Genomic DNA, 27,891 nt, shown 5'->3' on the forward strand with positions numbered 1-27,891 from the left:
GGTAATTGCCTAGGTTTAGTATTTGTCAACTCAAAACCAATGACTCAATCGTTTCCCAATTGTTTCTCTGCCACTAAGTTATGTTCCCCTCATAAGTTTCCTAGCCCCGTAGTGTCCCCTAGTCCTCCTAGCCCTATTTAGCTGACAGGCACAAACGGTAGAGTATGTTTGTCAGAAGTGGGACAGGACTGTTAGCTTTTATTTCAAAGATGCAGCAGAAAAATGTTTTCCGATATTAACGCGTCCTTCTCATTCTATTTTTGTGGGGAGTTTTATCAGGAGAAGTACTGACTATTTTGAAATTGCCCATGGATCAAGATGTAATTCAGGAAAATATAATATAAAATGGATGACACCCTAGTATATAAACTTATTTCCAAGACGCAAATATATAGGTGCTGCACTTTAACTATCTATAGTAAACCAAAATGTCACCAGGATATGTTCTGCATACACTACTGCTTTAAATCCCATGAGTTGTATTCCTTTCTCCAACCATTCATTTTTCTTTGTTACTGGAGAAAAGTTACACTTGCTTCTGGATAAGCAGTGTCATCCTTTCGCTTGTGAATATACTGATTAGTGTTTGACAGTGGAAATGATGAGGTTAACGTATAGCCTAGCCTAAAGGCTCTGCAAATGCACAGGATTAAAAACAGCATTTATAAAGTGTGGATGTACTTTCGAAAGTGAGATCAGACACTTCAGTGTTTGGTTTTCATTTTGACAGTATTTATTTTTTTAGATTAAAAGTAGAGAGATGCCACACTTTAAAATCCAACTGGATTTTTGTTTTTCCTCCCCAAGCATGTATTCCACTTTCAGATTCTGAAAGCCAGATTTATTTAGCTTTTAGGTACCTCTTTGTCTGCATCAGTTGAAAGAAGAGGTAGACAATTGAGGATTAGGGTCAACAATCTGATGCCAAGGAAATTAAATCTTTAGGAAATAAGGAGTAAAATGTCAATACCTTATTTTTATCCTTGAAGTAAGCAGTTGAGAACGCTCAGGGTGAGGAGCTCAGAGCTGAACGCTGTCATCTGAAATCACTTCCTGGAGTAGAACCACACTTCACAGGACAGTGTGTCACATAACAAAGCTGACCTTCTTTTGTTATGCAGGGTGCATGCAAAATCTCTTGGAATCTAGATCAATCAGCACAGTCATCAGCTGAAGATTAAATGAAAGTCACAACAGTAATTGCAAATTCCTATCAGTTTCATCCTATATTACAGGGTGTTGAATTCTATCCATGTGAGACTTACATCTTGGAGAACTAGTAGTGGATATTCCTTATGTGCAGCCCATAATACAGCTACTAAAACAGTGCTTATTCAGGGTGCTGATTCAGTCCATTAAAAAAGTAAAAAGTACAAGCTTAAAAAAAAAATTCCCAACCAAACAGAAGGGGAAAAAAAAAAAATAAGGTTTTCACTACACTGTTTCAGTGACTTATGGACAGTTCCTGATGCTCTTTATAGGAATACAAGGAAGATTTAGGCAGTGCAACCACCCAAACTGTTTGACTTCAGCATTACTCACACAGAATTCTGAGAGAGACAACTGCATTTCACCTTCGACCTCAAGCAGCATCCTGAAATAAAACCAGCTTGCCTATGAAGGCTTTTCCCCTCAAAAAAGCCATATTCCAATTGCTTTGCTAGACAGACATGAAAATATCCTATGACATTCTCTCTTTTCGTTAGCGCTGGAGTTTGAGACACTGTCGCGGTTCCCCCCAAGACTTTTCCAGTGCGTAGGCTGTAGCCAACAAGTGATGTGAGCAAGGTTCTGCAGCCCCAAAGAATCCCAGCCCCTGGAGCCCCAAGGCCAAAAAAACAGGCGTCTGCAAGCTGACCCCCACCTTAACCAGACCGATACTCTCCAGCAACTCTCAGTCTTGGCTACCCTTACTTCAGCTTGGCACAAGATGGAGTAAGGCAGACCAGAATCTATCGTCTGTGTCGTATCGCTTTATTAAAAACCAAGGACTACATGAACCTCGTGGTAAAACAAGGAGGCTGGAACTCAGGTCACCTGCTACTCATCGACACTGCAAAACACCAGCAGTATGTCCCCCTTCCTCAAACTCCGTGGTCAAACCTCTGAAATAAGTCTCGCAAGAAAGAACAGTCCGATCCGATATTTGTATTTGCAATTATCTCCTGTAGCTATTCTCCCACTCCCTCCCACAGTAAAATATAAATACAAAATGTTCACAATTATTTCAATGGCAAGTATTTTTTTCTTCTTTCCCACATTCTTTATGGTGTATAAGGTGGTGGCTTTTCAAAAGGTGGAAAATATGGTGGCGAGTAACGAGGCGGCGCATTAGAGGACCACATGTAGCTGGGAGATGGCGACACTGACTGGGGGTCGTCGGAGAGGCCAGAAGGAGTGGAGGCTGGAAACACGCTGGAATGCTGCAGGGAGACAGCAAGAAGGCTGTAATGTAACCACTTCTTAACATAAAGGACCCTGGCAAAGTGATATTTCGTTACCAAGCAGTGCAAAATTAGCATTTCAAGGCTGACTTCTGCAAAACGTATGTGCACAGAAATAAGTATTCAAATAACTTGTTGCAGTCAAGGTAAGCACATCCTGTGAGTAACAGCTTGAATAGCGAGACGCCTTAGACCTAAAACGGAAGAAGGCATTTAAAAAAAATTAATAAATAAAATTTCTTTCTCATCACTTCAGTGCACCCGCTGCATTTCACAGAGGCTGGACAACTGAAGACTGATGAGTCTCTCTCAAGTCTTGGGTTTCACGCATCAGCCAGCAGCGACAATGAACAGGCTGCAGATAATTTCTTTTTACACTACTTTCTCTCTTCATCACAAATAAAAAAAACCCAGAAATTAATAACAAAATAATTTATTTCTTCAGTAAGTAAAAAGCTTGAAAATGTGCAGGACTTGTGCTCCTCCAAAAACCAGAGAGCTGGGTCTGCCGTTTGAGAGTTGAGTGTGAAAGCCAGGCTCTTGCAAAGGCACAGGCTTCCTTAGCAATTCTGGAGTGTTTTATTTTCCTGTGAAAGATGTGTGGGATGAGAGGGAAGCACTGACTCGGCCAATTCTTGCACCAGAGGGAGCGCAGCCTTCGAAAGGGATTTGAGAAAGGAGGCTGGGCTTGCTCTGTGTGCCGCAGGATGGCAGGGGAGGAGGTGTCAGGGTGGCCCAGACGCTGCTCGGGTCAGAGTAGGGCTCAAGGCAAAGATTCTCCTCAAGTTCCCTGGAAGATAAGCAAGGCTCAGGCTTGGAATTGCGTTAGAAAGAGAGACTTGGCTATTTTAAATTTAGATTACCTCAATTTATGTGCAGTTTTTGTGCCGGCTGCTAAGCCAACACCTGTGCTCACAGCAGTGAGAGACGGAGGGACGTTCATCCGTCTGGCTGAGCGGTGAGCGTTCGCAGAGCCCCAGCGGAACTCGTGGTTGGGAAGCAGGGCAAATCCACCCGTGCTGAGCTCTCTGCTGGTACTGTGGCTGCCCTACAGACAAACGCCGAGTTCAACGGCGCTTAGCACCAGCCTGGCAGCTGAGACTTCAATTTCGCAGCACAGTCTGCTTTGGTATGCGCCGAGGTTGGCATTTTTCTAACTGTAAAAAAGTTATTCAACACTGGTGACTGTCCCAGGTTGCGTTACTCTCAAAAACAAGTCACAAATCTATACAAATGAGTCGCAGAAATTCTGATGTAAGTGTCCAAATATTTCCAGGAAGCCCTGACAACGGCATTGCCTAGTGGCACTAGCAGTAAAACCAGAAAGTTTTAGGTCCATGTTACCTCTAAAGAATAGCTCTGACAAGGGAGACGGTGGCTAGCAGAGCACACCTCTTAGTTGATGTCCAAGACCTTAAGCTCTTGTTAATAAAAAAAGTCTCCAGCCCTGATAGTTGCAAAGGAAATCTATGATGTGTTAAGTTAACATCACCACTGTGGGATCGTCCACCCGAGAGAAGAGCTGAGGAGGAAACATCCTGATCTGCTTCAACAAGTGAAAGCTGGTGTTGACAGCAAGATTAACACAAAACCACCGTTTCCAACAGCACAGCTCCGTAACTCAGAAAAGGAAGGGGTGCATTGCAGCAGGGGTGATATTCACAGGGACTGTTCTTAGACCAGCTGAAGCATGTGGAAAAAACCCACAAAAATAGCTTTTCAGTTAGTATTTGTCTTCAGGACCCCAAACAGCTTGTTTCCAAAAGCTCATCTGTTTCTCTCTGACACAGCAGTCGCCCTAACAAAAACCAGCACCTGAACACCTCGCTTTGGAAACACCTCACCTGGTAGGAAAGATTTGGTATCCTCTGCAGGAACAGGAAAATTAAACTGTGTGAATGACGGGAAGACAGGCCTCTGGAGTCCTGCGGAGCGGCTGGGTTTAACCTTGCCCCTAACCAAGAAAACATCCTGTAACGTTTCCTACCTGAAAGTCGTACGCGGAGTAGGGCGGCAGGTGAGGAGTGCTGTGGTAGTAGGTGTTGTAAGATGTCACTTGTGGCCTCGAGTAGTAGGACACGGAAGGGTGTGTGTTTTCAACCGCACAGTTCAGCGTGGGGAGGGAAGGAGTCTGAGAAAAGACAAAGAGGAGGATCTCAGGCTGCTCCCCAAGTCACGGCAAGCTGGCAGCTGAATGAAAGCAGAAATGATTTAAAGGAGCACTGCGTGTCTTCAGAGCTCAACTCTGCCGAATCAGCAACCGGCAACATGGTTCCCTCTCGGGCAGCAGATGCATCCCGAGGTCATTTCATTCCTCAGCCACTTATTGTTTCCTCTCAGATTCCACAAAGCGAGCTGGCCACGGCCCAGCGCACACCAGTACTCAAACCAAACAACTTGTTCAGGTTGCATCTTTGCAAGCAGGAGAAAGAATCCACTAATTTTGATTACTCTGTTATAAAGTGCATTTTGAGATCAGCATATTTCGAATCCCTTCGTGCTGCTGTTCACAGACATTTCTATAGATCTTTTTTTTTTTTGCAGAGGTTTACAGGCTGGCTGGTGGGGATCAAATCGCAAAAGGCCATGACGCACAGCTGGGAAAGTGTCTCCTGTTTCATTTGGGAATATCTTGGTGGGTCTGAAAAGAGCGTAGGAAAGTTCAGAATGCTGAAATAAGGCACCCTTAGTGCAGGGCCCAAGATTTGTTTGTGAGAAAAATGTATTGCCAGGACAACAAATGCTCTTTTCTGGATGTCTCATTTTGTATTATTCCAATTAGTCACAAGAGACTGAAAAAACCCAAAATTTATCTGTTGAATGTTTAGTTCTCCCCATTGATTTGTCCTCTGCAGAACAAAAGTGTATGGAAGGTAACAGGCAGCCTGGTTAAGTGAAGGTATTCCAAAGCTCACGTTGTCAGAAAAGCATTTTTTTCATTATCTGAAGTTTGCAATCTTTCACTTGGTTTTGGTCCCCAGTTCACACACTCAGATTCTGCACCATGAAGAAACTAGATGGAGAGTTTCAGCCTAACATGGCTGCTTAAACAGCCTGTAAAGCTCGGAACCCTACTACTGCTATAAAACCAACAATTCAGGAGCAACCACCACACATTTCCTTGTAGAAGGAATGACGTATGAAAAGGAAGATCAGTTTTTAAGAAAGAGATTGTTTTTATGCATCCAAGTATTGCCAACACCTCTGAGAAGGTTCCTCTTGAAAACACAATCTCCCAATTCTGTTTGTCTTTCCTAATTGTGTTCAGGTGGTGACACCAGATCAGAAAGCTGAATCATTTCCACTTTCTCCTTACAGTTATTTCATGCCCTTCTTCCCAGCCTAATTGCAGTGATACATAGATCATTTGCATTGAAACACCAATAGCTGTTTTCATTATTATTTTTAAAAGGCAGTTTGCCTGATTTGTTCCACTTAATGCACAGAGAAATTGGTATCATCTTACCATGTCTTTAAAGCCTCCAAGTATTGCTGCTGTAATGATCCCTAGGAACAGCCCCACTATGTTCAGAATCGTTGCCGACCAAAGCAAGTGGTAAAGGTGGATGATGTCTTGGCAGCTGCTGACATCAATGTATTCATAGTAGCCTCCAGAAATCTCTACTCTGCTAGATTAGAAAAAAACCAATAACGATTAAAAAAATGCAACGCACATCATAAAACGTAAGCACTTCTGCTGGACAGTAAAATGCATTCTGCAATTTAATGATAGCCTGGACCTAACTGCTGAGGGAGTGGGGATAAAGCCTGCTAGATCCCATGCTTGCGGCACCCGAGATCTCCCCGCACGACAGTGGCAGGAGACGGCTCGACCTGTTGTGAAACAAACAAGACCTGCAAGGCCTGCAAATACCCAAACGACCTTGAGTCTGAACCTGCCTCTCACTTCTATCATCTGAAATCTCCACAGAGATCCTGGAGGTTTCCCAAGGACAAACCGGTCTTGGAATTAGCCAGGGAAATCAGTCCGTGCCCCGAGGAGTGGGTGCTGCCCCGCAGGGCAGTGCTGGCTGCTCCTCATGCCCACAAGAGTGGCTGGGTGGGACGGGCAGAGGACAGCAGAGCTGGCCTGGCACCGCAGAGCTTGGCCACAAAGCATCTCCAACTCAGCCGCTCTGCTCCACCTCCCATGTCTATGATGGCATGGGCTGGCAGGACCCCGGAACCCTGGCAAGGAGAGATCTTCTGTTCACATTTTTAAGCTTTTCCACATGCAGAAGAAGAGACAGAAAATGAGAAAAGTCAGTGGAATCCACTTGGGTCGTTATTTTGGAAAGGGAAGAGCGGCTCCTGCAACATGTGGGCTGGAGTCTCGCAGGCAGGATTCTTCAGTAATGCAGGATTCTCTGACTCCTGCCTGGGGGACCAGGCTGGCCCTTGGCATGGCATACCAGCTGTAGTAGGCTACAGCAAATTCCCCTTAAGAAAACAGATTTACTGGGGACAAACAATACTGAGGGCTTACGAGTGACTAATCTCCCAGCTCACATATGGGGTCAGGCTGAAACTGCACAAGGGCTTTGAGGAAACAGAGAAGAACAGGCTCATATTTAAGGCCAAGAAGCAGGAGATCCAGGCTCAGCTCCCCAGCGGACTCTGCAAGGCCTGCAGGAACCTGCCCCCTTTCACAAGAACCACCCTCCTTCCCTCATCACTCAATTTCAGTTGCTTCTCTTCCTTTTTTCCGTGTCTTGTTGCAGCGGGCCGCTGCAGAAGACACTGCAACGAGGGGATGGGGGTTTCAAGCAGAACCGAGGCAGCCCGTGACCACGGGTTGTAAAAACCTGTACGTTGGCCGGCGTGACCCCTGTGTAACGTGAGCACATACCGTGACTGCCTCTAACAATACGACCTGTATGCACTGTTTGCAAGAGCTCGTTCCTATGGAGATGTGTGAGCGTGTAAAGCTCTCGTGGAGCTTTTGTGTACCACGAGCACATTCAGCATTGTACAGAGAAGTACCGCGTGTACTTATCAACGGGAAGGAGCTTGTCCGACGCTGCCACAGCTGGGGTTCCCAGCATCAGGGGCATACAAGATTGCTGGCACTTCTATATTTTCCATCCTTCACATCATATGTGAGCTAACCAGCCTCAGGTGGCCGTGCCTTTCTTACCGAGACCCCAAAAGAACCAGTACGTCATCAGTGCAGAACACTTTGTGGCACTAGGTAATATTGAGATGGTAACAACTGATAACTTGTATCAGAGAGGGAAAATGGGTCAGGGGCAAGACCCTGAACCAGCTAGACTGAGGGGAAAAAAAAGAAAAAAAATACAGAAAAGATACAAGTTTTTCAAGAGATGGTGTTCTGTAAACTGTCAAAGCCAAGTGTGAGCTTCACCCCTCTGCAGCGGCTTCCCCTGAAACAAAGCCCTACAGAGACCAGGGATTCCCCTTCCCAACATGCAGAACCACCCTCTCCCAGCAGCAGCTTATGATCTTCCTCCACCACAGTCAATGCCCTAAACGGGGGCCAGCCCAGCTCAGTACTGTGAGAAACCCTAAGCCTGAAACAGCCCTAGGCAAGAGCCAGCATGAAAAAAATCAATTTATTAATTGCTTGCTGACACACATTAGACACTCCAAATGATCTAAGCAGCGCATGCTGTAAATTAAGTTGGCCTAGGCACACTAGCCAGATCTAATGACGGTGCGATCAGTGGTGCTCCATTGGTAACCACCCTTCTGACTCATCTTCACACAGCGCTGGTACATCTTCCAACCTCTTGCAACCATGAAAGACATTCACAGGGCAGAGAGGACACTGATTTATGAACACGCAGGTGGCACCAGCCCGCCAGCTCTCTTGTTAGTAAGGCGGGGAATGAAATGGTGACAAGGTGAGGAAGAACAGCGTCCCAGTTTTTACATCTTCAATCTTCTAAAACAAAATAAACCCCAGCGAATGAGCGGGGCCAACAGAGAAGGAACATGTTAGGACAAGGGACACTCAATAGGGGAAAAACTGGGGAAGGCACCAAGCATGGAAGTAATGGAAGCTCTCACTCGCTTCATTTTTGCAGCCGAGCTGGCCCGGAGCGTGCTCACCTGTACCTGGGATGGCTTTAGTGTATTTCATACACCCCTTTATTTGGTTATCTTTCACCTGGGAGTCCTTGTGGCTAGCAACCACAGTTTAAGATCCCTCCCCACAACGGCTGTCATTAACCGATACTTTGCTCCACCTTATCCTGGCCCTTCAGACACCTGCAAACCAGCATGACCATTGCTCGCCCTTCCCACGGCCAGGAATGGTATTTTCAGCTTACTCACTTTCCACAGTTGTACAGGTCACAGCAGAAGCAAGTGTTGGTTTTTATTTTCGGCGTGCAGGGTGCACGGCGCTGTGGGTGACAGATTGCCTGTGCGAATACAGAAAAAATACATAAAGCACATAAGGACATAATCACAAAACACGGTTTCTGCTGCTATTTGGCCTGCTCTACACGTAGCTTTGCACTGATCTCCAGATTAGCCCCAGGAAGATTTTTTCTTTCCTTATCCTGCAGCGCAGCTCCTACAAAGTACACAGTTATACTGGAATAAAGACGTACTAGACCAGAACAGGGCGGCGTTTCCTTCCACCATGGGGAAGTCATAGATAAGCACATGCCTGCATAGGAAGGGGGTTGTGCAACTCTTACAAGCAGCCATGATCTTGCTGAGCAAACACTCCTCACCATGCGGCAACTCAGAGCAAAGAGTTGACAACAGGATGATATAAACTGAGAGCAAGATTCCCGTATTGGTGAATAACTGACTAAAGCGGTTAATTATCTGCCTGTGGGTAGTCACACCCAAGCTCACATGGGTGGTCTTTGGGCTGAAAAGAGAATGGACCCCACCTATGCACTGGGTAGTACTTACTTTGCACCTCAAGTAGGCATTTTAATTTGGAATATAGTGGTTATTCAAAACCACTTGGGAACTTGTGAAGAAATCTGAGAGACTCAGTGCACAGCAAAGGCAGCCAAAGATGTCCACGCTCACTATCAGTATGTGGCAGGAACATCCGTCCCCAACAGGCTTCTCTTTGGAGAAGACAAGAGACAGCAGAAGTGCAGAAGCTGGTATATGTTGCTCCTATCCACAGAAATTACTGCTCTCTGAACTCTTAACCCACCACCCTGCTCCTGTAATGAATGCGCAGCTGAAGATCTAGAGAAACTGGTGTATTTTCCAGTCCCCCATCCCCTCCTCTCCACCTGCTCCTTCACTAACGTGGCAGTACCAAATGTGGAGGCATTCATTCCCTGAGTTCTCCTGGCACCCCACTCCCATCCCTTCCTCGCTTCGCAGACCTCTGGGACACCGGAGCAGCAGCCTGGCAGCAGGTTCCTCCACCTGCACCACGAAGCCAGCCCCTTCATGGAGACAGCACAGCCGAACCTGCTCTCACCTCCGGTGGAGTCGTACTCTTGGAGTAGTACTGACATCGCCCCGCGTACAGCGGCCTCAGATCCTGCGGATGAAAAAGCAGCAGGCTTAGCATTGCAGTGGAATCAAAATCAGCTGGCTGGTCCGGGGAAAAGGGCCAGGCTTTAGAGAGACCCTGCTCTTGCATTGGCACCTCAATGCAGTGGCTGTTGTGCAAGGTCCCCACCCACGGCAGCCCCCCACCCCAGCCCCGCTGAGCCCCCGGGGATGTCTAACCCCAGTCCTTGGTGGCATGTATCCATTGCAGCTAGCGTGGGAGGAGCGGGCTCTTAAGCCAGGCTCATTTGGGTGAGGGCAGCCACCCTGAACTGAATGATTCATTCCTCATTCCCCCAGACACATCCCAAGGCTGCCTGACGTGTTTCTGAGGGTTCTTCATGCTGAATCATAACAATTTCCCATTAAATTATTATCAAATTTGTCTTTCTGGCCTTTTGAGTGACTTGTGGGAAGGCTCTGGAGGATTACCAATGGCTCAGCCTGCAAACATGCATTAATGTCTCACTTTGGGGGAGCCCAGTCCCCAGGGCAAAACCTCAGGAAAAGCAATGCTGGATATGTATCCACATGAACGAGCCCTTCCCAGGAACAGCCAGACTTGCTCTCTGGGTGTCTGATCCAAAGCTCAGGGTGGCAGGGCCACGGCAGGCAATACTGGGAACGCTATGTTCTAGGGTGGCAGGAGCACATCTCCATCAAGACAGTGACATTTTTGGACTGTTAGGGGTGAAGGGAGGCCAAAAGCACGTCCGTTCATCAAGAGGCAGAAACCAGAGCCCCCGTCATTCCAGCTGCTCAGCTCCGGCTGCCTCAGACACCCAGACATCCCTGGGGCCAGCCGGGAGGAGGTGCCAGCTCATGCCATTACCCGACCCATGAGGTCAGCACCTAAAAACCCCAGAGCATGTCTGCTGAGCTCAGACCCACATGGTCAAGATCAGAAGTCAAAGGAGCTTCACCTTTTATCAAAGCTAACGCCTCACATGCCCTCGCAACTGGGATCAGAGATGGCCAAGACTTGCCAGTTGCATCCAGACAGTCAGAGATCTATCACACAGCTGAGTGGAGCTGCCCTTTGCTCTGTCAGCAACTCCTGCCCTCCAGCTATATTTCCACCACTGGAATACTCAGGGGCAGGAATGGGGAGTCAGCTTTACAAGGATAGTAACGAGCCAGCTGACATGAGGAGCTTCCACTTCACGGGTAATTCTGACCTTCTGAAATTCCTTTCCATTCTGATGGCAAAAAAAGCTAAATCTGTCTTTTTAATCCCATTTTGCCAAAAATTTCAGAAAAAGTCATCAAACTGAAGACTTGCAGGACAAAAATGTCTTTGCAGTTATAAATTTCAATTAGAAAGTTGAAATGGAATTGTGTTTTTTCATTTCTATACTAATAACTGAAGCTTTTGCACATCCCACTGTACTAGTGATTGGCCATGACAGCAGTAGCTTGTATTTTTTTAAGTCATCGAGTGGAAACTGAGAACCTAATGCAAATGCTTTCTGTTTATACTGTAACACTTTAATGAGCTTTGTATCAAATGTCTTCATTCTACTACAACACCCAGTAGTTCAGTCAGCATTAAGAACTACCTCTGCTAACATTTAAAACACAATGGATGTTACTGCTCATATACTGTCCCCCAGTGATAGCGGCAGTTCACGTCATATCTTATCATTTTGAGACTCAGTAAACACAAAGCACACACAAAAATACTAAAGCAAAGTTTTAAGATCTTAAAATCTTGTATTTTTGAAAAACTGATACATATTTCTAAAGTTTAGGATTTAAAATGGCATTCAGCACATGACATATATTTACAGAGTCTGATGTGGCCTGATACAGGATTACAGACACCATCACCTGTTTTCCTAAAATAAAAGCATTGCGGGACCTGTGTTTTCTTGGAAGTACTTACTATGTGTCTGGCAGCAAAGACACCGTCTACTATGGCACAGCAGAACGCAGCAATGACGCCAAAGCTGATGAAGACGATCGATGCAACCAGCTGAGAAAGGAAAACAAAGTATCATCTGCCTCTCCACAAGGATACACGTAAACCACAGTCAATAAGCCCTCAAGCAATCAATGACCCAAATGTTTGCCCAGGCTGCACAGACTGGTCTCATTGAAGGCAGTGGGATGTGCATCTCAAAGGAGAGGGTCTGGAGCAGTAGGTTGTGCCAGACTGGTTCTCTGGGGGCTTGATATTGTAATGTGTGTTTTTCCATGACTCTAAAGCCTAAACTTAGGCTGAGAATACACCTCCCCTTCTGGCTGCTGCAGTCCTTAACTCTTCCCTGGAGGGAAAGGAGGGGATTTCTTCTCTCCCCATCCTGTGAACGCTTCCCAGGCTGTAAGGCCACAGGAGGCTGCTGTATGCGAACCTCTCCGGTGGGACTGCATTTTCGGGAAACGACGTCACACAAGCTTATATAAGCGCAAAGCCACGAGACCAGAAGACAGGTGGCCAGCCTACGCCATCAGTGCTGAACATCCTCACAGCAGCCTGGCTGGGCTCCTCAGGGCTGGATTGTGGTGAGCACAGCCCAACGGGGCCTGCCCCTGGCTTGGGGAGCTGCCAGGAGAGGGATCTCCACCTTCAGCTCAAGGAGGGAAGCCAGACAGGTCTGATCCTCTTCTGCTGGCCCCATCCTGCCCATTCTTAAAATCAGGGTGAAAGCATTCAGAGGGTAAAGCAGAAATACTCAAACCCCAACCCAGGTATGAGAAACAAAGTCTCTACTCCCACTATGCCACTTTAAACACCGCCTCTGCCAAAGCACCAGTGCTCTGCAGGGGGTACCACGCACGAGTGCCAACACGACCCCTCTCCTCACTCCCAAGCAGTGGCTCAGCCGCTGGCAGTGGGCTCCAGAGCAGCCCATCACACACAGAGCTCCCAATTCCAATCCCCATCCCCCTTGCCAAAGCACATCGGGGATATCGACACAGCTGCGGAGGGAGGGCAAGCGCGGGATCCAGACAGGTTCACAAAGATGTAACTTAGGGAACAGCAGTATTTCCATTTAAAGAACTGAAAGCTTTAGTGGGTTTTTTCCCTGGTGGTTTTCCACTCCAGTGATGACAGCCTTCAAATGCCAGTCGCCAGCAGCTGTTAAAAACTGCTTTTTTGCAAGTACAAAAGTGACTCTGGTCATCGGGAGCTTTAAGCAATAGTAAAAATCACTAATAGCACAAATACGAAAATAACAGCCTGGCCAGCACTGACAGGTATCTCTAATCTCCCGGCATGGGGATGTTAGTTTTAAAGCTCCAGGTGCTAAGTTTGCTTGAAAACTTTGGTCCCTGCCATTGCATGAGGATTCGGTTCTCAGAACAACAAGCCAAAACCCTCAACAAACTCAAGCCAGAAGAATCCTGTCTGTATTTTTGAAGTATCTCATGATTTTTAGGTGTTTACCTAAACCTCCCTCAGTGAAGACAGACCTTCCTCCAGCAACATCCACGTGCAGACCAGGTCAGCTTGAGCAATAGGGGGAGATGCAGAAGGGCCCACTTGGGACAGTGGAAATGGCCCCTATACAATCACTTACTTCAGTTAGCTTCAAAATGGGAGAAAATAAAATGTTTTTCTAGATGAGGCAAGTATTCAAGACGTACACTGTCCCACTGCAAATAAAAACTGCAGCAGCAGATAGAGCAGACGGCGAAATTAATCCAGTGATTGTACAAACAAGTCACGGTCACCAGTAACAAGCTGTTACTGGAAAATTAGATGCTGTGCCACAAAGTACTTGCAGATGGCAGCAGGTAACAAGTTTTCCAGGATCAGGTCCTACGCTGGGACGCTGTTTCTGTCAGCTGTGAGCACCAGCATTTTCCCCCAACTCAGACCCACACCACTTTCACATCTGGATCACAACTCGCACTATCCACTCCAGCAGTCGCATTTTCACTATCACAACCAGTGAAACCACACAGGGGGAGAAGTACAGTTCCTTACAGTCTCAGTGGAAAAAACGAGTATTATGGCTTAGGTTATTTTGCAGCAAGTTTAGTTTTTCACTGTTCTATCCTTTGTTTCATACATGAAAGAGGATACTCTCCCTAAATAGCATGACCCTTGGAGAGGGGAAGTGAGCCAAATACTAAATATACACAATTAGGGTATTTGTCGGTCGCCCCTGCTTGCAGATAGGAGCTGCTAATATGGTTATTTAAAATAATACAAGGTTAATGATGACACTTTCATAACTGTCCTCCTAGGATATAAAGATCTGGTGTTAGAAATGGGTTTGCTCACTTCATTTACCCACAGTTTCCTCTCTCAGCCGGAGAAAGCAAAGCCTGAAAACCAAACGCTAAGAATTTATTACAAAGAAAAATCAAACACCAAATAAAACCATACAAATTCATTTTAAAAATTAAAAAATTCAACTAATCTCATGATTCATCAGCAAGATTTTTGGTTTGAGGTTGACAATACTGTTACTGCAGCAAGCAGAAGTCCCTCTCAAGAGCCACGCAATATCAGTGATTGGTCTTTGCTCATCTACCTCCTGCCGAAGTCAGCCACACCGAGTAGCATTCGGTCAGGAAAAGACAACCTGGGTGCGGACAGCACAGGAACCACGAAGCAGGAATGTCCTGGCCCGACGTTCCCTTTAGGCCATGGTCCAGCGACACATGGGCTGTGAAGCTGTTGGTTATTGCTTTTCCACGGCACAGACGACTGTCACAAAGGCACGTAAAGCACTGACTCCTCACTTGGAAACTGCTGAGTGGGCAGCTCGGGTGCAAGTCAGAGCAGCAGGCAGCGCGGGCAGCTGGCCCTCCCTGGGGGAACGAAAGCTCTGCCGTCCTTTGGCAAGCGGGAAGCACAGACACACAGCATGAAAGCCAACACGCTCGGGTGGGAAGAACAGCGAGCGGTCTCTACCCGTCGGCAGGCTGGGGAGCAGGGAGCAGTGCTGCTGCACGTCGGCTCGCCCCGTCAGCCACAGCTCGACTCCTCGCGCTCCCCAGCCAGCTTACGGGCAGAAACACACACGAGAACATGGCAGCAGAAGTTGCTTTTTGCTCTTCCTGCCATCACTGAGGAGCAACTGCGTAACGAGGAACACCAAGACTGCCTTTTAGTGAACTAGGACAGGGAGGAAGTTCACCGAAGGTATAAAAAAAAACCCAAATCCTGCACTGCCAGTGGTATTATGGAAACATGTAATGGACAAAGCTGCCACTGTAAAGTGCTCCTGGGCAAGGAGGAGATGTGACTAAAGCACGGGGACAATAAGTGACAGCTACTGCATGTCGTCTCTGCGGTCAGAGCAGAGACACGTTATCTGCCAACCGAGCCACAGCAGTGACGCAATCCCTGCAAAGCTGGGTCATGCGTGCTTTTTAGGACACAAAATGATAGAGTCGAAAAGAATGAACACGGGCTACCCAGGGCTCTTCAGAATTAACAAACAAGTCAAGTCAGAGCCACGCTGTCACTCATGGGCACTCCTGTGAAGAACGCAGGGCTGGCATAACATGGTCATTGCTCAGCCAGACTGACCCGCTGCTGGTACACGATGAGCAGGAGGCTTGGAAACCCTGCTAGGTCACAAAGGACAGGGCATGCTGCTCTCGCAGAGCCTGACTGAAAACTACAAAAAATATCCATCCACCTCCCCTGCACCCTGTCTGACCGGGGGAAAAGCAGTTTTTCCTCTCCCATAGGATCTGCCTCACCCTCTCCCTCCAGCTCTGCAGGGAGCATGCTGTTCGCAAAGTGAAGGGCAACGCAGCCTAGCCCAGTGTCCGGATTAGGACAAGCAGGATTTTCTCCTGACTACCTCTGCAGCTTGGCCAACGTGCCTTAGCCTTGGTCAGCAGCACGCCCCGCTAATCTGATCCCCGAGCCCCTCCGCAGAGGCAGCTCCATCCCTGCAAAAGCAGGCAGCGGCTCTGGGCTGGCAGGACAGGCTGCAGGGACAGCACGATCCCGCCTTGGCCCTGTGCAACCTCATACGAGAAAGGCTGGAGGGATCTTGCTGCCAGAACATGGGGCAACCACTGAGGAGGGGGATTGCAGCCTCTCTCCTGGGAGAGCCAAGCAGAGGCAGGAACGTCCACAGGATGCTCCAGGAGCTGGACCATACCACCCCACATGCCACCTCTAGCCAGCTACACGCAGCAAGCAGAGAAAACAGGCTAGGAAAGATTGAGCTCAACAGCCTGCTGGGACCGCATCAGGTATCAACTTCTTTTGATGTTTCTCTATTCACACCTTTTGCTAAATTCTCCCCAAAGTCCTGTTACTGACACCTCCAAGCACTACAGCCCCTACCTTTGGGCACAGGCAGGAAGGTGAGAGGTTTGTGAAACAGCATCTGCAAGACATGTTTAGGGGCCATCAGAGACTCAGCCAAGCCCACACAAGTCTCCAGTGCTTGCCAAAGGGGGTAATCTGGGCCAGCTCTGTCCCCACTGCACAGAGACCCCCTCCCACCCCAGCACAAGCTCAGTTGTGATCGCATCATATCAGCAGCGCTGGTCTCATCTGGTTTGTGCTATTTGCATGTTCCCTGCCCACCTGTTCTCTTCCAAACGTTGCTCCCACAGGATGGGACACCAGAGGCCTGCCTAGACAGGCCCAGCACACAAAAGCCTCCTTGCAGTGCAAGGAGGGAAGCAGGGAGCACTGTGGTCTACACATCTGGTCTGGCCAGCATCTTCTGTGCTTCTCAGGTCTCCAACTGCTGCTTTACAGCATGCAAAGATTTTTGGTTTTCCTTCCTACTTGAAGATGTGTTTGGAAACAAGGACCAGCAACACGCATGTTCATCAGCAACACTGCAGAAGTGGGATACTTTTCAATTACACCAGCCTTCATGCTTTTCGTCATGTTGGTATCTCAAGTGACTTATTCTCTCAACATATCCAGAGCAGAGAGCTCTGAGCACTCCTGTCTTCAGCAAGGACTTTCTGCTGGGCCCTCTAAGGGCTTTCACCTCCAGTCTCTGGGCTGGCTGTTACACCACCTGCTTGATCTTCTTTTCTATCCTTTGCTTAGAACAGAAAGTGTCCAAAAGCAATTTTTGCAGATCCCCAAGCCTCTTAAGAATTTATTTTAAAAGATTTAAAATAAATGTATTATGTTTTTATTATTTACCATATTATGTACCACACACTGTGACAGCTCAACAGAAAAAGCGCCGAGCATGAGTCTGTGAAGCACTGACTATCCTGAAAACTCCAAACATTCAATTTCAAGCCCTTTAAAAAAAATCCCACTGAGTTCAATGAGACTGTGTATAGTCACTTTGTGCTTCTTTGAGCTTTTTTTTTTTACATTTAAAAAGATCAGGATTAACAGTCTTATTTTCCTGGGCTGCCAGAAACCACCTCTAGTTCTTAAGAGGTATGCAACACTACACCAGAAGAGTTAGGAAACCCAGTAGTACTCTTTACATATAAAATTTTGAGTTACTAACATTTAAAAAAAAAAAGTTTTTATAATGAACTTACCATTTGCCTTTTGTTTTCTATCAAGTTTGATCCAATTATTCCAAGAAACGACCCAAAACCAAGCTGAAAAACAACATATTGTTAGCATTTAGATCAGGACAATATCCAACACGTTTTACATACAGACAGAACACAATTAAATCCAGAAGCAGCAAAAGAACATACTGCGGATGTGTGAGCACTCTTCCTTCAGCAAGGAACCAGTGGAATCTCTCACTAGCAGGAACTATCAAGTGTATCCCTTATATGACACTAAAAGCGTGTGGAGAAACCAAAAGGATGAGTTCTGAATTCCATCCCCTCCCCAGTGATGCTGAGAAATGGCTGGTGGATAAGGATATGCACTGCTGCCTTGGAAGAACCCTACAAACACTCAGGAGCCTCCGGATGCGAACTTAACAGGACCAGATCACTCGCATCTGCAGGGCCAGGCTTTTGTAACCCCACCAAGCGTGCGAGCAATGACCCAAGTTTTCAACTCGGAGGGTTTCTTGATATGAAGTATGAGATAAGGGAGAATTATACTCGGGAAGATTTAGCAGTTTTCTGTCGTCTTCTACTCCTCCCTCACTTTCAGGGGTGAGGATGCATCAATCAGGGTCTTCTACCAGAAGAGCTCACGCCAGCCCAGCCAACAGAATAAGCTACTCCAATGAAAGCATCTTTTCTTGCTGCCATACTGGACAACACTGCTCTTATTTCAGCTCAGTGAAGTCAGCCAGGAGTGTGATTTCCCACCTCCTTTCTCCATAGCCTTAAGCTATTTAGCTACACTAACCAGAAGTTTCTAGGACAGAGCACATCTCAGCCAGGCCAGAAATAAGGACTTCAACCAGGAACCACAGACCACGGGGGGAGATGCAGAAGCACTTCTGTGTCACACCGAGAAAAGTCTTTGATCAGTGCAGAGCATATCCAAACTCGACTGCTATGGGCTGTCAAAACGAGAAATGCCGGAAAAGTCCTACAGTTGGACTGGTCATATTAATCAGAGTCAAATCCAGTCAATAGACACAGGGGGCCGTGAAGATCCAAGTGAGAATGGCAAATAAGTGGCCAGCTCTTCAGGAAGCAGAATAAGGCACAAGACAAGCTGCAGTGATTCAAGAATGAGTCAACTAACCTGGAATCGATATTTTAAGATCCAGGAACAGAAAACAAAGGTTTAATACATCCGATACTAACAAGCAGAGGCACGTGCAGAGATCAGCAGACACAAACATGGTGAAAAGCTGGGCTTAAACCTTCCCCGGCTCTACTTAAGCCCAGAAACGTTTGGTGCAGCGTGCGGGCAGCGGGCTCCAACACAGGGATTAAAGCGGAGCGGTCGATCAGGCTGCTGCTTCCCGGCTGCCTGCCTTGCACTCCGAGCTCTCGGAAATCGTTGTCCCCACGTCAGGGACAAACCGCCATGGTGGGAAGCTCTGCAATGAAGCCAGGTGCTGCTGAACACCAGGCAGAGAGCCAGGGGCACTGCTGATCTGCCCCAAACTCATCTGCCACTGCTTCTGGGCTTATTATTTTGCTCAGGTTGGGCAAGCAACAACCTCGACCTTCCCCAAGTAATAGGAGTTTTACAGCTCAATTCCAAGCCCAAAACCTGGGAGAACCAGGCGTTATTTGCAGCCTGGTGATGTTTAGCAGCAAGGAAGTTGTGTGGCAACACACACCTAAGGCAGATGCTCAAGAGAAAGGTTTTGTGCCCTTTGAGCTTGATCTAACACGTTTAAGAGAAACGTCCATGTGGTGTTTCAGAGCAGCCTCAAACCAAAACGTGAAATACTTCAGATAATTCAAGATAATTCAAAAAGAAGTAACTAGAGCAAGTCTGTTCATCCAACAGGTGAAGACCAAATAAATCAGTAGATTCTCATTAATTAATGAGAATCCTCGTTGCATTAATGGGAAAACCACTTGTTCTTCTACGGATGGGATAAAGAGATCTTAGTAATCTGCACCAAATGCATCACTTCTTTGCCGGTTGATATGATCCCCTGAGATGTCTGTCTGAAAGGAGGAAAGGACACACAAAACGAATGAGCTTTTCCAGAATAAAGTCCCAGGCCAACATGCTTGACAAGGAACCATTACAGAAGAGGTTTGTCAGTCAAAGCCTAAGAAAGGTCAGTCATTTACACAGATGCTGGAAGCTGGTATGAGTTGGAGACCACATGTATCTCACGGAGCCTCACTTCCATATGGGCGCTTGCCCTCTGCACCTCATCATTACACTTGTCTGCTGAGCATCACTGTTACACTCTGGGCTCCCCAGGCTCAGGTCAGTCATCCAGCCACAGCTGAGGGTATTTCCCACAGAGACACAGCCAGGGTGTTCACAGATGTAGTTGTGAAGGTGTCGGTGGTCATGGAGCAGAGTGAAGGCAGCTCGGCTACAGGACACGTCATCGCACCCTCTGCTTCAGCTCCTCCAGTTGTGTCAGTGAGGAACTTCACTGCTTGGAGAAAATAAAAAACAAACACAGATGCTGCAAAAAACCCAACTAAACAAAATCCCACTGATATGTGGAACGTCTCCAGTGCCTGGATCTGTCCTTCCTTGGGAGCAGAGGCCTCGGAAGATAATCTCCTGCATCAGACAAGTCGCTTCTTCACGTTTCCTCCTTGCACAAGAGGTGTTTGTCCAAGGCACACGAGTTAAAGCAGGAAAGAACAGTGCATCAGGCATGGCAGCGACGAGACATCTGATGTCCCATGAGATGACTCCATCCATGGATCTGGTCCATACAGAAGTCACCTAGCACATGAAGAGACTCCTGGTTTTATCTTTTTCTTACCAATGCAGGATACTCAGGGAATGAGTTAGGGAATGCCTAACGGTGGTGCACCCCTGACAGTGCACAGAAACCCCTGATGCAGATGCACACAGGCCTAACGTTCATGTGAAGTTCTGGATGACAAGACCTGCAAGGAGCTGCTTCTTTGGGGCTGTAGAAGCCACCTGGTCGAGGACGACTCACCAAGTACTCATGCACCACAGCCAGCCCTTCTTCCACAGTAAAGGGAGAAATCCCATCTTGTTACGAAACATCAGCTATTTTAAGCACCTGCTGAAGAATCCAGCAGCACACTGAAATGTTTTCCCGCACAGGGAGACAAGCGAGGTCGTCACACGCTTCCGTACAGCGGATTAACGAACTGAGAGGGGGAATTTGGTGACAAACACAAACTGTCAGGGTGCCTCTGAATAAAGTAACTCAACACCCTTCCCAAGTCCAGGAATTCATTATTTCCTTGAGTAGACTGAGTCTCACAAGAGCGTGAGCGACGCTGACGTCCCCAGAGCATAAATAGCGCGGGAGATGTCAAAGGGACGCGAACAACAGGCTCTGCCCACCTGCACCACTCTGCAGGGCCTGCTCTGGAGCACGAGGTTCCACTCAGGCTGACAGCGCGTAGGCTAAGTGCGGAGAGCTTGAAGTCAGTGTGTCACCTTTCTCAGCACCTTCCTTCTATGCTTCTCTTTAAAAAAAGATCAGGCCTAAATGCAGGAGTTACTGAGACAAGTCAGAAAAACAATCCTCAACCAAAGAGGCCCAACACAGTGTGCATCCACACTAATGGCTGCAAAGGGGCTTTCTTCGGTCCTAGGAGAGCTTGTCCACAGAGAAGCATAAACCTCCCTGAGATGAGCAACGCATGGCAAATAAATCAAACTGCAACAAGGCAAGAACAAATCTCCACCTAGTTATCTGGACTGGCTCTAAGCCTCCAACTTTGAGGCTCCAAACCTAAACGCAGCTGTTACACCAGGAACCTCTAGCTTGGCGGCTGCAGTGACGCTCAACCTGCTAAGACACCCAATTTGGCTGCAGCTCAGTGGTCTTCATGCTTCTTTTTAAGCACGTCTCAGACATGCAGAGGAACAGACCAGGACTTGCTTTCCAGCTAGTGTTAGACCTCTGCTCACACCAGGAGGGGCATGACGTACTTGCCCCCGATGCTTCTGCAGGAGGTTATGCATCTACCAGGAAGAAGGCTGGGCACCAGTCCTTTCCCATTTTCATCTGTCGATAACAGAGAAAGAAGACATGGCTGTGCTAGCTGCTTTGATGTGCACGCTCCCCTGGCAAGCTGCCACAGCTATCGCTAACGTGCTTCTCCTCATTCCGGGACTCCGAATTGTTGAACACTTCTGCAAGTGAACTTTATGACCACGAGTTCACGCGAACAGTATTTCAAGACCTGGTCTCAAGTGTTCTTGGCACCTTCTTTGCCTTACTTCTGCCTGGGGTTAATGTGATGTATGCAAACAAAGAAGTTCTAAGGTTGCTTTGACTGACATAAGACCTATTTATCTGTCTCACCGTTAGCTCAAAAGCATGTTATTACCTAAGCTCAGAGGAAGCTGCCACTTGCATGGGATTTTTTGCATGGGGATGAGCAGCAGGTGCAAAATAATAATAAAACAAATAAATCAAATGGCAATGAAGTAGCTAAGCATAATAGTCAGGATAAGATCACCCTTTATAACATTCGCAGCATTACAAGGGACTTTGTAGGCAATAAGTTTTCTAGACCTACCTAGGAGTTCTATACTTACAATAACCCCTGGGTAATAACCTCCAACAGTCACATTTTGGGTTCTTGTTGTAGCAGCTAGGCCCACCGTTAGAATTAATACTGACACAATGAGGAGAGTCACAGTTACGTAGAGGGAATTTCTTTTTCTTCTATTGAACGACCCTAAAAACACACATACACAACAGAATTTGCTGATTCCATCTGGGGACAGTCACTGTACCGCAAATTTCTCCTCCCACCGCCAACCACATCATGGTGAATTTTCTTTCTTCTGCCTTGAGAATATTTTTCAGTTTAGCTGTCACTTTTCACCTTCACTAGCATGCTTTATCAAGCATTACTAGGGCATCTGAATTCACATTTACTTATCATCGCTCTGATGTAGATGAAGAGAGCCTCAACAGCTGTCACTTTGCAAAGCTGATTTGGAGACCTTGGAGCCTCCTGGCCCCTCTGGCCTGGGGCAATTGAGCTAACGAGAAGTACTACTATTAGGTATTTATATATTTTCTGATCTGTCTACTTACATCAAGCTAAATAACAACACTGTATGCCACTTGTTTTGAGGGGGGAAATCTTGCCTGTAATCATATCATAAGGCATCCACAATTTTTCATGTAAATGAGACACCACCAGTAACAGCCACTTCTCCTCCTCCTGTAGTATCATCCTCTACTTTCAGCAAGGATCAGGTATTTTTAGATGCTTGAATAATGAATTTGTGGATTAGTAAAACTCATCTACAGCTGCCTGATTATGTTTTTTTTTTCTATTACATATTTATAGATCTCCCAAATGAGCACAAATATAAAACAGTGATTCCATCAGCCAAGAGGAAAGCTGGCCACGACGTTATGCTCAGCAACGTCTTCAGGTGTGTGTGTTCAGTGCGTGCTCTGCCACCTTTACATCACTTTGTGGAACAATCCTTTTGATTATATTTCATACATTATGTAGACATAACCCAGCACCCGTGAGAGCCGCTGGTAGGATAACGGACTGTAACAGTCCCTCACCACACTCCCCATGAGCTGCTGGGGCCACCCTGAATCCCATCCCCGCAGCCTGGGTCTCTCCAACACACCCTGGGAGCAGACAAAGGTATTTCCCACCCTGGAGACTCCCAAGTGATGTCGCTGCTACCAGCACTTCTCAGAGTGTTTCAGAGAAGAGCAGAGATGTGTCCCAAGAGCAAGGAGCTGCTTCCACCACTGCTGAGCGTATTGCCTAAAGCAAATCATGTTGGGAATCCTCACCTGAGGTATTCAGGGGCTCCCTGACAGCCTGTATGTGGTGAGATAAAACATCTGCAGAAAGGCCAGGAGGAAAGACTCAGCCAAGCCAAGCATAACCTCCTTGTCCAAATTCTCCAGAGAGGAGCACACCAGGCCTTGCTGGGCAGCTTTCTGTCTTGAAGGTGCATGCCCCAGGTGCCCACAGACTCTTCTTTAGGATCTGCGCATATTTGCGGCACAGCTGGAGCGATCCCTTCACCCTAACAGCGACACCGATGCAGCCATACAAACACACACTGGCACAAATCATCTCACTTTCTCCGCAGGGACAGAGCTCTCTCCAGGTCCTCGCTGCTCCTCCACACCCACTCCAACCTGACCCACCAGCTGTGCTGCTGGCAGGAGCGTTCCCTCTCTGTGCTGGTCCATACTCTGGGCTGGCACAGCTGCACGGGCATGGGGCTGGATCATCTCACCCACATAAGCTTGAAAGCACAGGTAAGTCCTAAACTTGGGGCTTAAACGCCCAAGACAAGGAGATGAAAGGCAAGAGAGGTTTATTAAGAAAAGCAACATCCTTTCTGACTGACCGATGTCTCTGGAAGGAAAGCTCTCCACCCACAAACCTTCTGCTCGTGTCCCGGAGCACAGCTGTGACCGCACCACTGGGATATCACTAGGGCTAAGAGCAACGAGCCTGACAACTAGTTAGTCCTTAGTGACTGTCTAGCTATTCACTCTAGCTAATTTCAAACAAAATAAAATTAAATAACTACTAGAGAACCCTAAGATCCAGGATTGATCTTTTATCAGTGATCCTTAGTTTTTTGTGCCATTTTTCACAGGATGGAGATAAACTGTTTGCTGCAGGTTGCATTTGGAGTTAATATATTTATTCTTCTAGATCTGCCAAATGAGTCAGTAATATAAAATATAGACTTCCAAAGCATTTGAAATTCATCAAGATATTTAGGCCATTCTGTATGTATTGCCCCCAAATACTACAGCTTGTGCCACGCTCCAGTTCCAATGGAATCATTTAAGTGCAAGTCTCACGTAAACATCTTAAAATTCCAAAGCACTGGGACCAAAGGTTTAGCTGAACAAAACTTCAGAAACTGAAGGAAAAAATTGCTACTTCTTACATAGATTAGTTCTGAAAGGAGAGAAAGAACAAAACTGTTGTGATAGTTTGATGGGGGGGGGGTGTTCTGGTGGCAGGGGAGGGGATTTGCTCCCTGTGCCACCAGATCTGAGTCCCATCCCCCCCGGGGGAGGTTGAGCCAAATTGGCGCCTCTGCGAATTGCCCTATTTAAGTTGGGACAAAGGGGGCGGGAAAGGGCTTTTTGCTCAGGAGCGAGGAGAGAGCAGGAGGGCGCTGCCCTCGCTCCCGGCTCCCGGCCGGGCGGCTGCCCGGGCCCGGGGCCGGCGCCATGTGCTCAAGATGGCGCCGGGGGAGCCGCATGGGGGACTCGGTAAGCGCCCCGCTCCCGGGGTGCCTGCCGGGCCGAGCTTCCCCCAGAGAGGATTAATATCTAAGAGAAAACAACCACAACGACCGGGTCAGCCAAGATGGAGCAGGAGGAGGTGTACTGGAGCTGAGGCTTCCCTTGCAAATCGGTGTGAGATGGCAGGCGGCCCCCCTGCAGCCAGGGTGTACTCGACGGAGCAGAAACCCACGTCGGAAAGGAGATGCCTGAGCCCGGGAGAGGTCGTGGAGCAGGGGATGCGCGACCAGGTACTGTTAACAATGGGGCATGGAATGCACGACGAGGTCGTGGAGGCATCTGGAATCCGTGGGACAGCCGACGCGAGTGGCAGCAGCTCCCTAAGCGGCCGAGACTGGTAAAGCCCGAACTGGTGCGATCCATGGGGAAGGATTGCAATCCTGCGGGCAGGACTCATACTGGAAAAGTTTGGGGACTTTTTCCTCGTGAGTAGGGGATCCACCGAAGCAAGGGAAAAATGGTGTAAAGACTCCTCCTCCTTTAAGAAAGGCGCGGCAGTTAACAGCATGGATGAACTGACCTGCACTCCCCCATTCCCTGTCCCCCTATGCCGCCGGGGGGGAGGTAGAGCCAGGAAGGAAAGAAAATAGGGGGTGGGGAGGTTGTTGTTTTAAGATCTGGCCTTGTTTTCTCTTTCTCCTCTCAAGTAACCGGTTTCGTTCCCTTATGTTTCTTGTTAAGTAACTGTTAATAAATTGTTTTGTTTTATGAAGAAAGCCTGAGTCATGTTTTGCCCGGGACCATGCTTGGTGGGTGCTCCCTCTCGGTTCTTGTCTCGACCCTCAGTCCAAAAACCACGACACCTGTCTTGCTTACGCACACGGTAGGTCACCAAACTTCTGATTACTGCTACTGTTCGGCTGGAAAATGAGCAGAAGATGAGCAAACGCAGCCATATGCTCCTTACACAGCTTAAACTCTTTCTGGTTAGGCTGAGTGGGTGTGCAGATGTTTGTGTGCCATGCAAAACCACCCCGCAGAGCTCGTCTGAGTGAGGGCCGTGGGCTCCACACAGCCTTTACACACACAATCCAGTATTCCTGCATTTCCATCAGAGATGTTTCAAAAAGCTACAATGAAAAAAAATCTGCCAAATGTGCTATTTTCCTCAAAACCAGTGTATTTTGTAATAGCATTTGTGCAGGAAAATGCTCCAAAAGAAGCAGCTCGAAACACTGTTTATGGATTCTGAACTTGTTTCAGAACCACCATGTTTTTCGCTCTTATATTTCTACATTGTTTCCCTGCTCACAACTGGCACACACCAACATGCAATACAGAAGTGAAACAAAAGGTTTCCTACTGGAAAATTTGTGAAAGCTTTTCAAAATTCCTTATCAGATTAAAAAAACAAAAACCAACAAACAAAACCCAAATGCTTTTATTCCAGGTCCTAACAAAACCAATCATGATCCTTTAACTTGATATTGGAGAGAGATGTGAAATTGAAGAGATAATGTGATTACCTCCACTTCAGCCCTGTACTGGGACAGTAATTCCACTTTTTCTTTCTCCGAAAACACGTTTTGTTACGTGTATATCGAGAAAGTGGTTTTGAACTTCTGTAAAGATGCCTGCAGCTGCTTCAGCATAGATGCACTCACGCTCAGTATCTCTGATAACTGATAACTGCTGAAGGGCTGCCCTGGCAAAATCATCTCTCTCAACACTAATTTTTGCTGAAAGTATTCCCCATTAGGGCGTCTTCTTCTTTGCTACGGAGCTTGGTACAGTTTTACACACAGAAGTGGAACTCTGACAGCTTTGCTATCTCTGCTTTTAAGAGGCAGTAACAGCCTTTTCTATATGATTTATCCAAATTAGATACCTCAAAACTGGCAGTGCTTACCTCAACGTGAGTATACAAGGTGGTTTGAAACACTGTGCTTAACTCTGTGGGGAAGATGTAAAGAAATTAATGCTACTGATAGTCTGGCTATTTCTTGTGCTAAAATGGCACTCGGAATGTGGACAGGCTTCCGAAAGATCATTTTTATTTTAAGCCTCAGAAACATCCTCTTATTATAGTTGCCATATACAAGTCTACTCTAAAAACAAGGTCGTAGCAGGTTTTTCCAAGTTATTTTAAAAGTTTGCAATAACATATATCTTTGTACTGCCCTTGATTTACTTAATATTTTTTTCCTGACTATCAGAAGAAAATAGACAAGATGGCACAGAAACAGCACCGACTTCTCCATCTTGTTCTTTGAGGGGGAAAAAGCCACAAGCAAAGAATAAGCGCAAAGTAACCCAAGGAAGCCAGCTTTAACTTCTGCCCTAGGAGAACCGGGGGCAGACGGCAGCGAGCCGCTCTCCTTCCCAGCCCTTCTCCGTTTGTTCCACTTCTCCACCAAAACGGCCCCAGTTAGAACCGCGTTCTAATTAGGGGCCGTGCTGGCAGGCCCAGGGGAGGGGGTCTGCAGGCGCCAGGGCGGCTCAGCTCCTGCTGGGATGGGTGGAAGGGGAGGGAAATCGCAATTAGCGGCCGGTGCGGAGCGGTACGAGGGATCCTCTGACCTAATTAGGGAGGTGCAGGAGCGCTGCGAGGGGAGGGGTGCGGTGCGGGCGCGCACTCCGTCCCCGGTCCAAAGGATGCTGCGCGACCCGGGAGCTGCGCGGGGCCGGCGGCTGCCTCCGCACGGGCAGCGAGCCGTCCCACGGGGGTCTCCGCCGCAGCCCCGCACCGGGACGGCGCGGCCCCGGGGGGATGGGGGCGCGGACTGGCCCCCTGCGGCTGAAATCGCGCCTCAACGGCGGCGGAGCGGGGCCGGGGGAGGCGACCGGCGCCTCGGCTGCTGCAGCCCCTGCCCGCGGCGGGGGTCCGGTCCGGCCGGGGAGGCAGCGGCACCCCCTGGGGAGCCACTGCCCAAAATGGCCGCGCGCCCCCGACCCCCGCGCACCGCCCCGCAGCGCGGCGCATCCTCCCGGGCCGGCGGGGCCGCCCCCCCGCCGCGGCACTTACCCACGGAGTCGGGCAGGGCCACGCCGCCCGGGCGCTGCTGAGTCAGGGACTGCCGCATGCTGCCGCCGCCGGACCCCGCTCCCCGCCGCAGCCCGCCGGGCCACGGCGGCGGACAGAGCCCCGGGAGTGGCTCCGCCGCGCCTGCGCGCTGGGGCGGGAGCGGCGGGAGCTGCGGGGCCGGACCGCACCGCACCGCACCGCCCGCTGCCCCCGCCCGGCGGCGGGACCGGGGCTGGGGGCGGTCCCGCGGCGG

The 27,891-nt window shown here is 48.1% G+C and overlaps 1 protein-coding gene across 1 annotated transcript; it reads right to left on the reverse strand.

Moving 5' to 3' along the window:
• Positions 1 to 2,264: 2,264 nt before the first annotated feature.
• On the reverse strand, positions 2,265 to 27,696 carry TMEM255A (transmembrane protein 255A). Its single transcript, XM_086619720.1, has 9 exons — positions 27,639 to 27,696; positions 21,949 to 22,091; positions 17,388 to 17,450; positions 11,827 to 11,916; positions 9,868 to 9,930; positions 8,742 to 8,830; positions 5,911 to 6,073; positions 4,432 to 4,575; positions 2,265 to 2,423 (listed from the first exon to the last, which is right to left on the reverse strand). Exons 1-9 carry the CDS (start codon positions 27,694 to 27,696, stop codon positions 2,265 to 2,267), a joined length of 972 nt encoding a protein of 323 aa, XP_086475846.1.
• Positions 27,697 to 27,891: the final 195 nt, after the last annotated feature.

The sequence above is a fragment of the Tauraco erythrolophus genome, chromosome 13, assembly GCF_009769465.1.
Source record: "Tauraco erythrolophus isolate bTauEry1 chromosome 13, bTauEry1.pri, whole genome shotgun sequence".
NCBI classification, from domain to species: Eukaryota; Metazoa; Chordata; class Aves; order Musophagiformes; family Musophagidae; genus Tauraco; species Tauraco erythrolophus.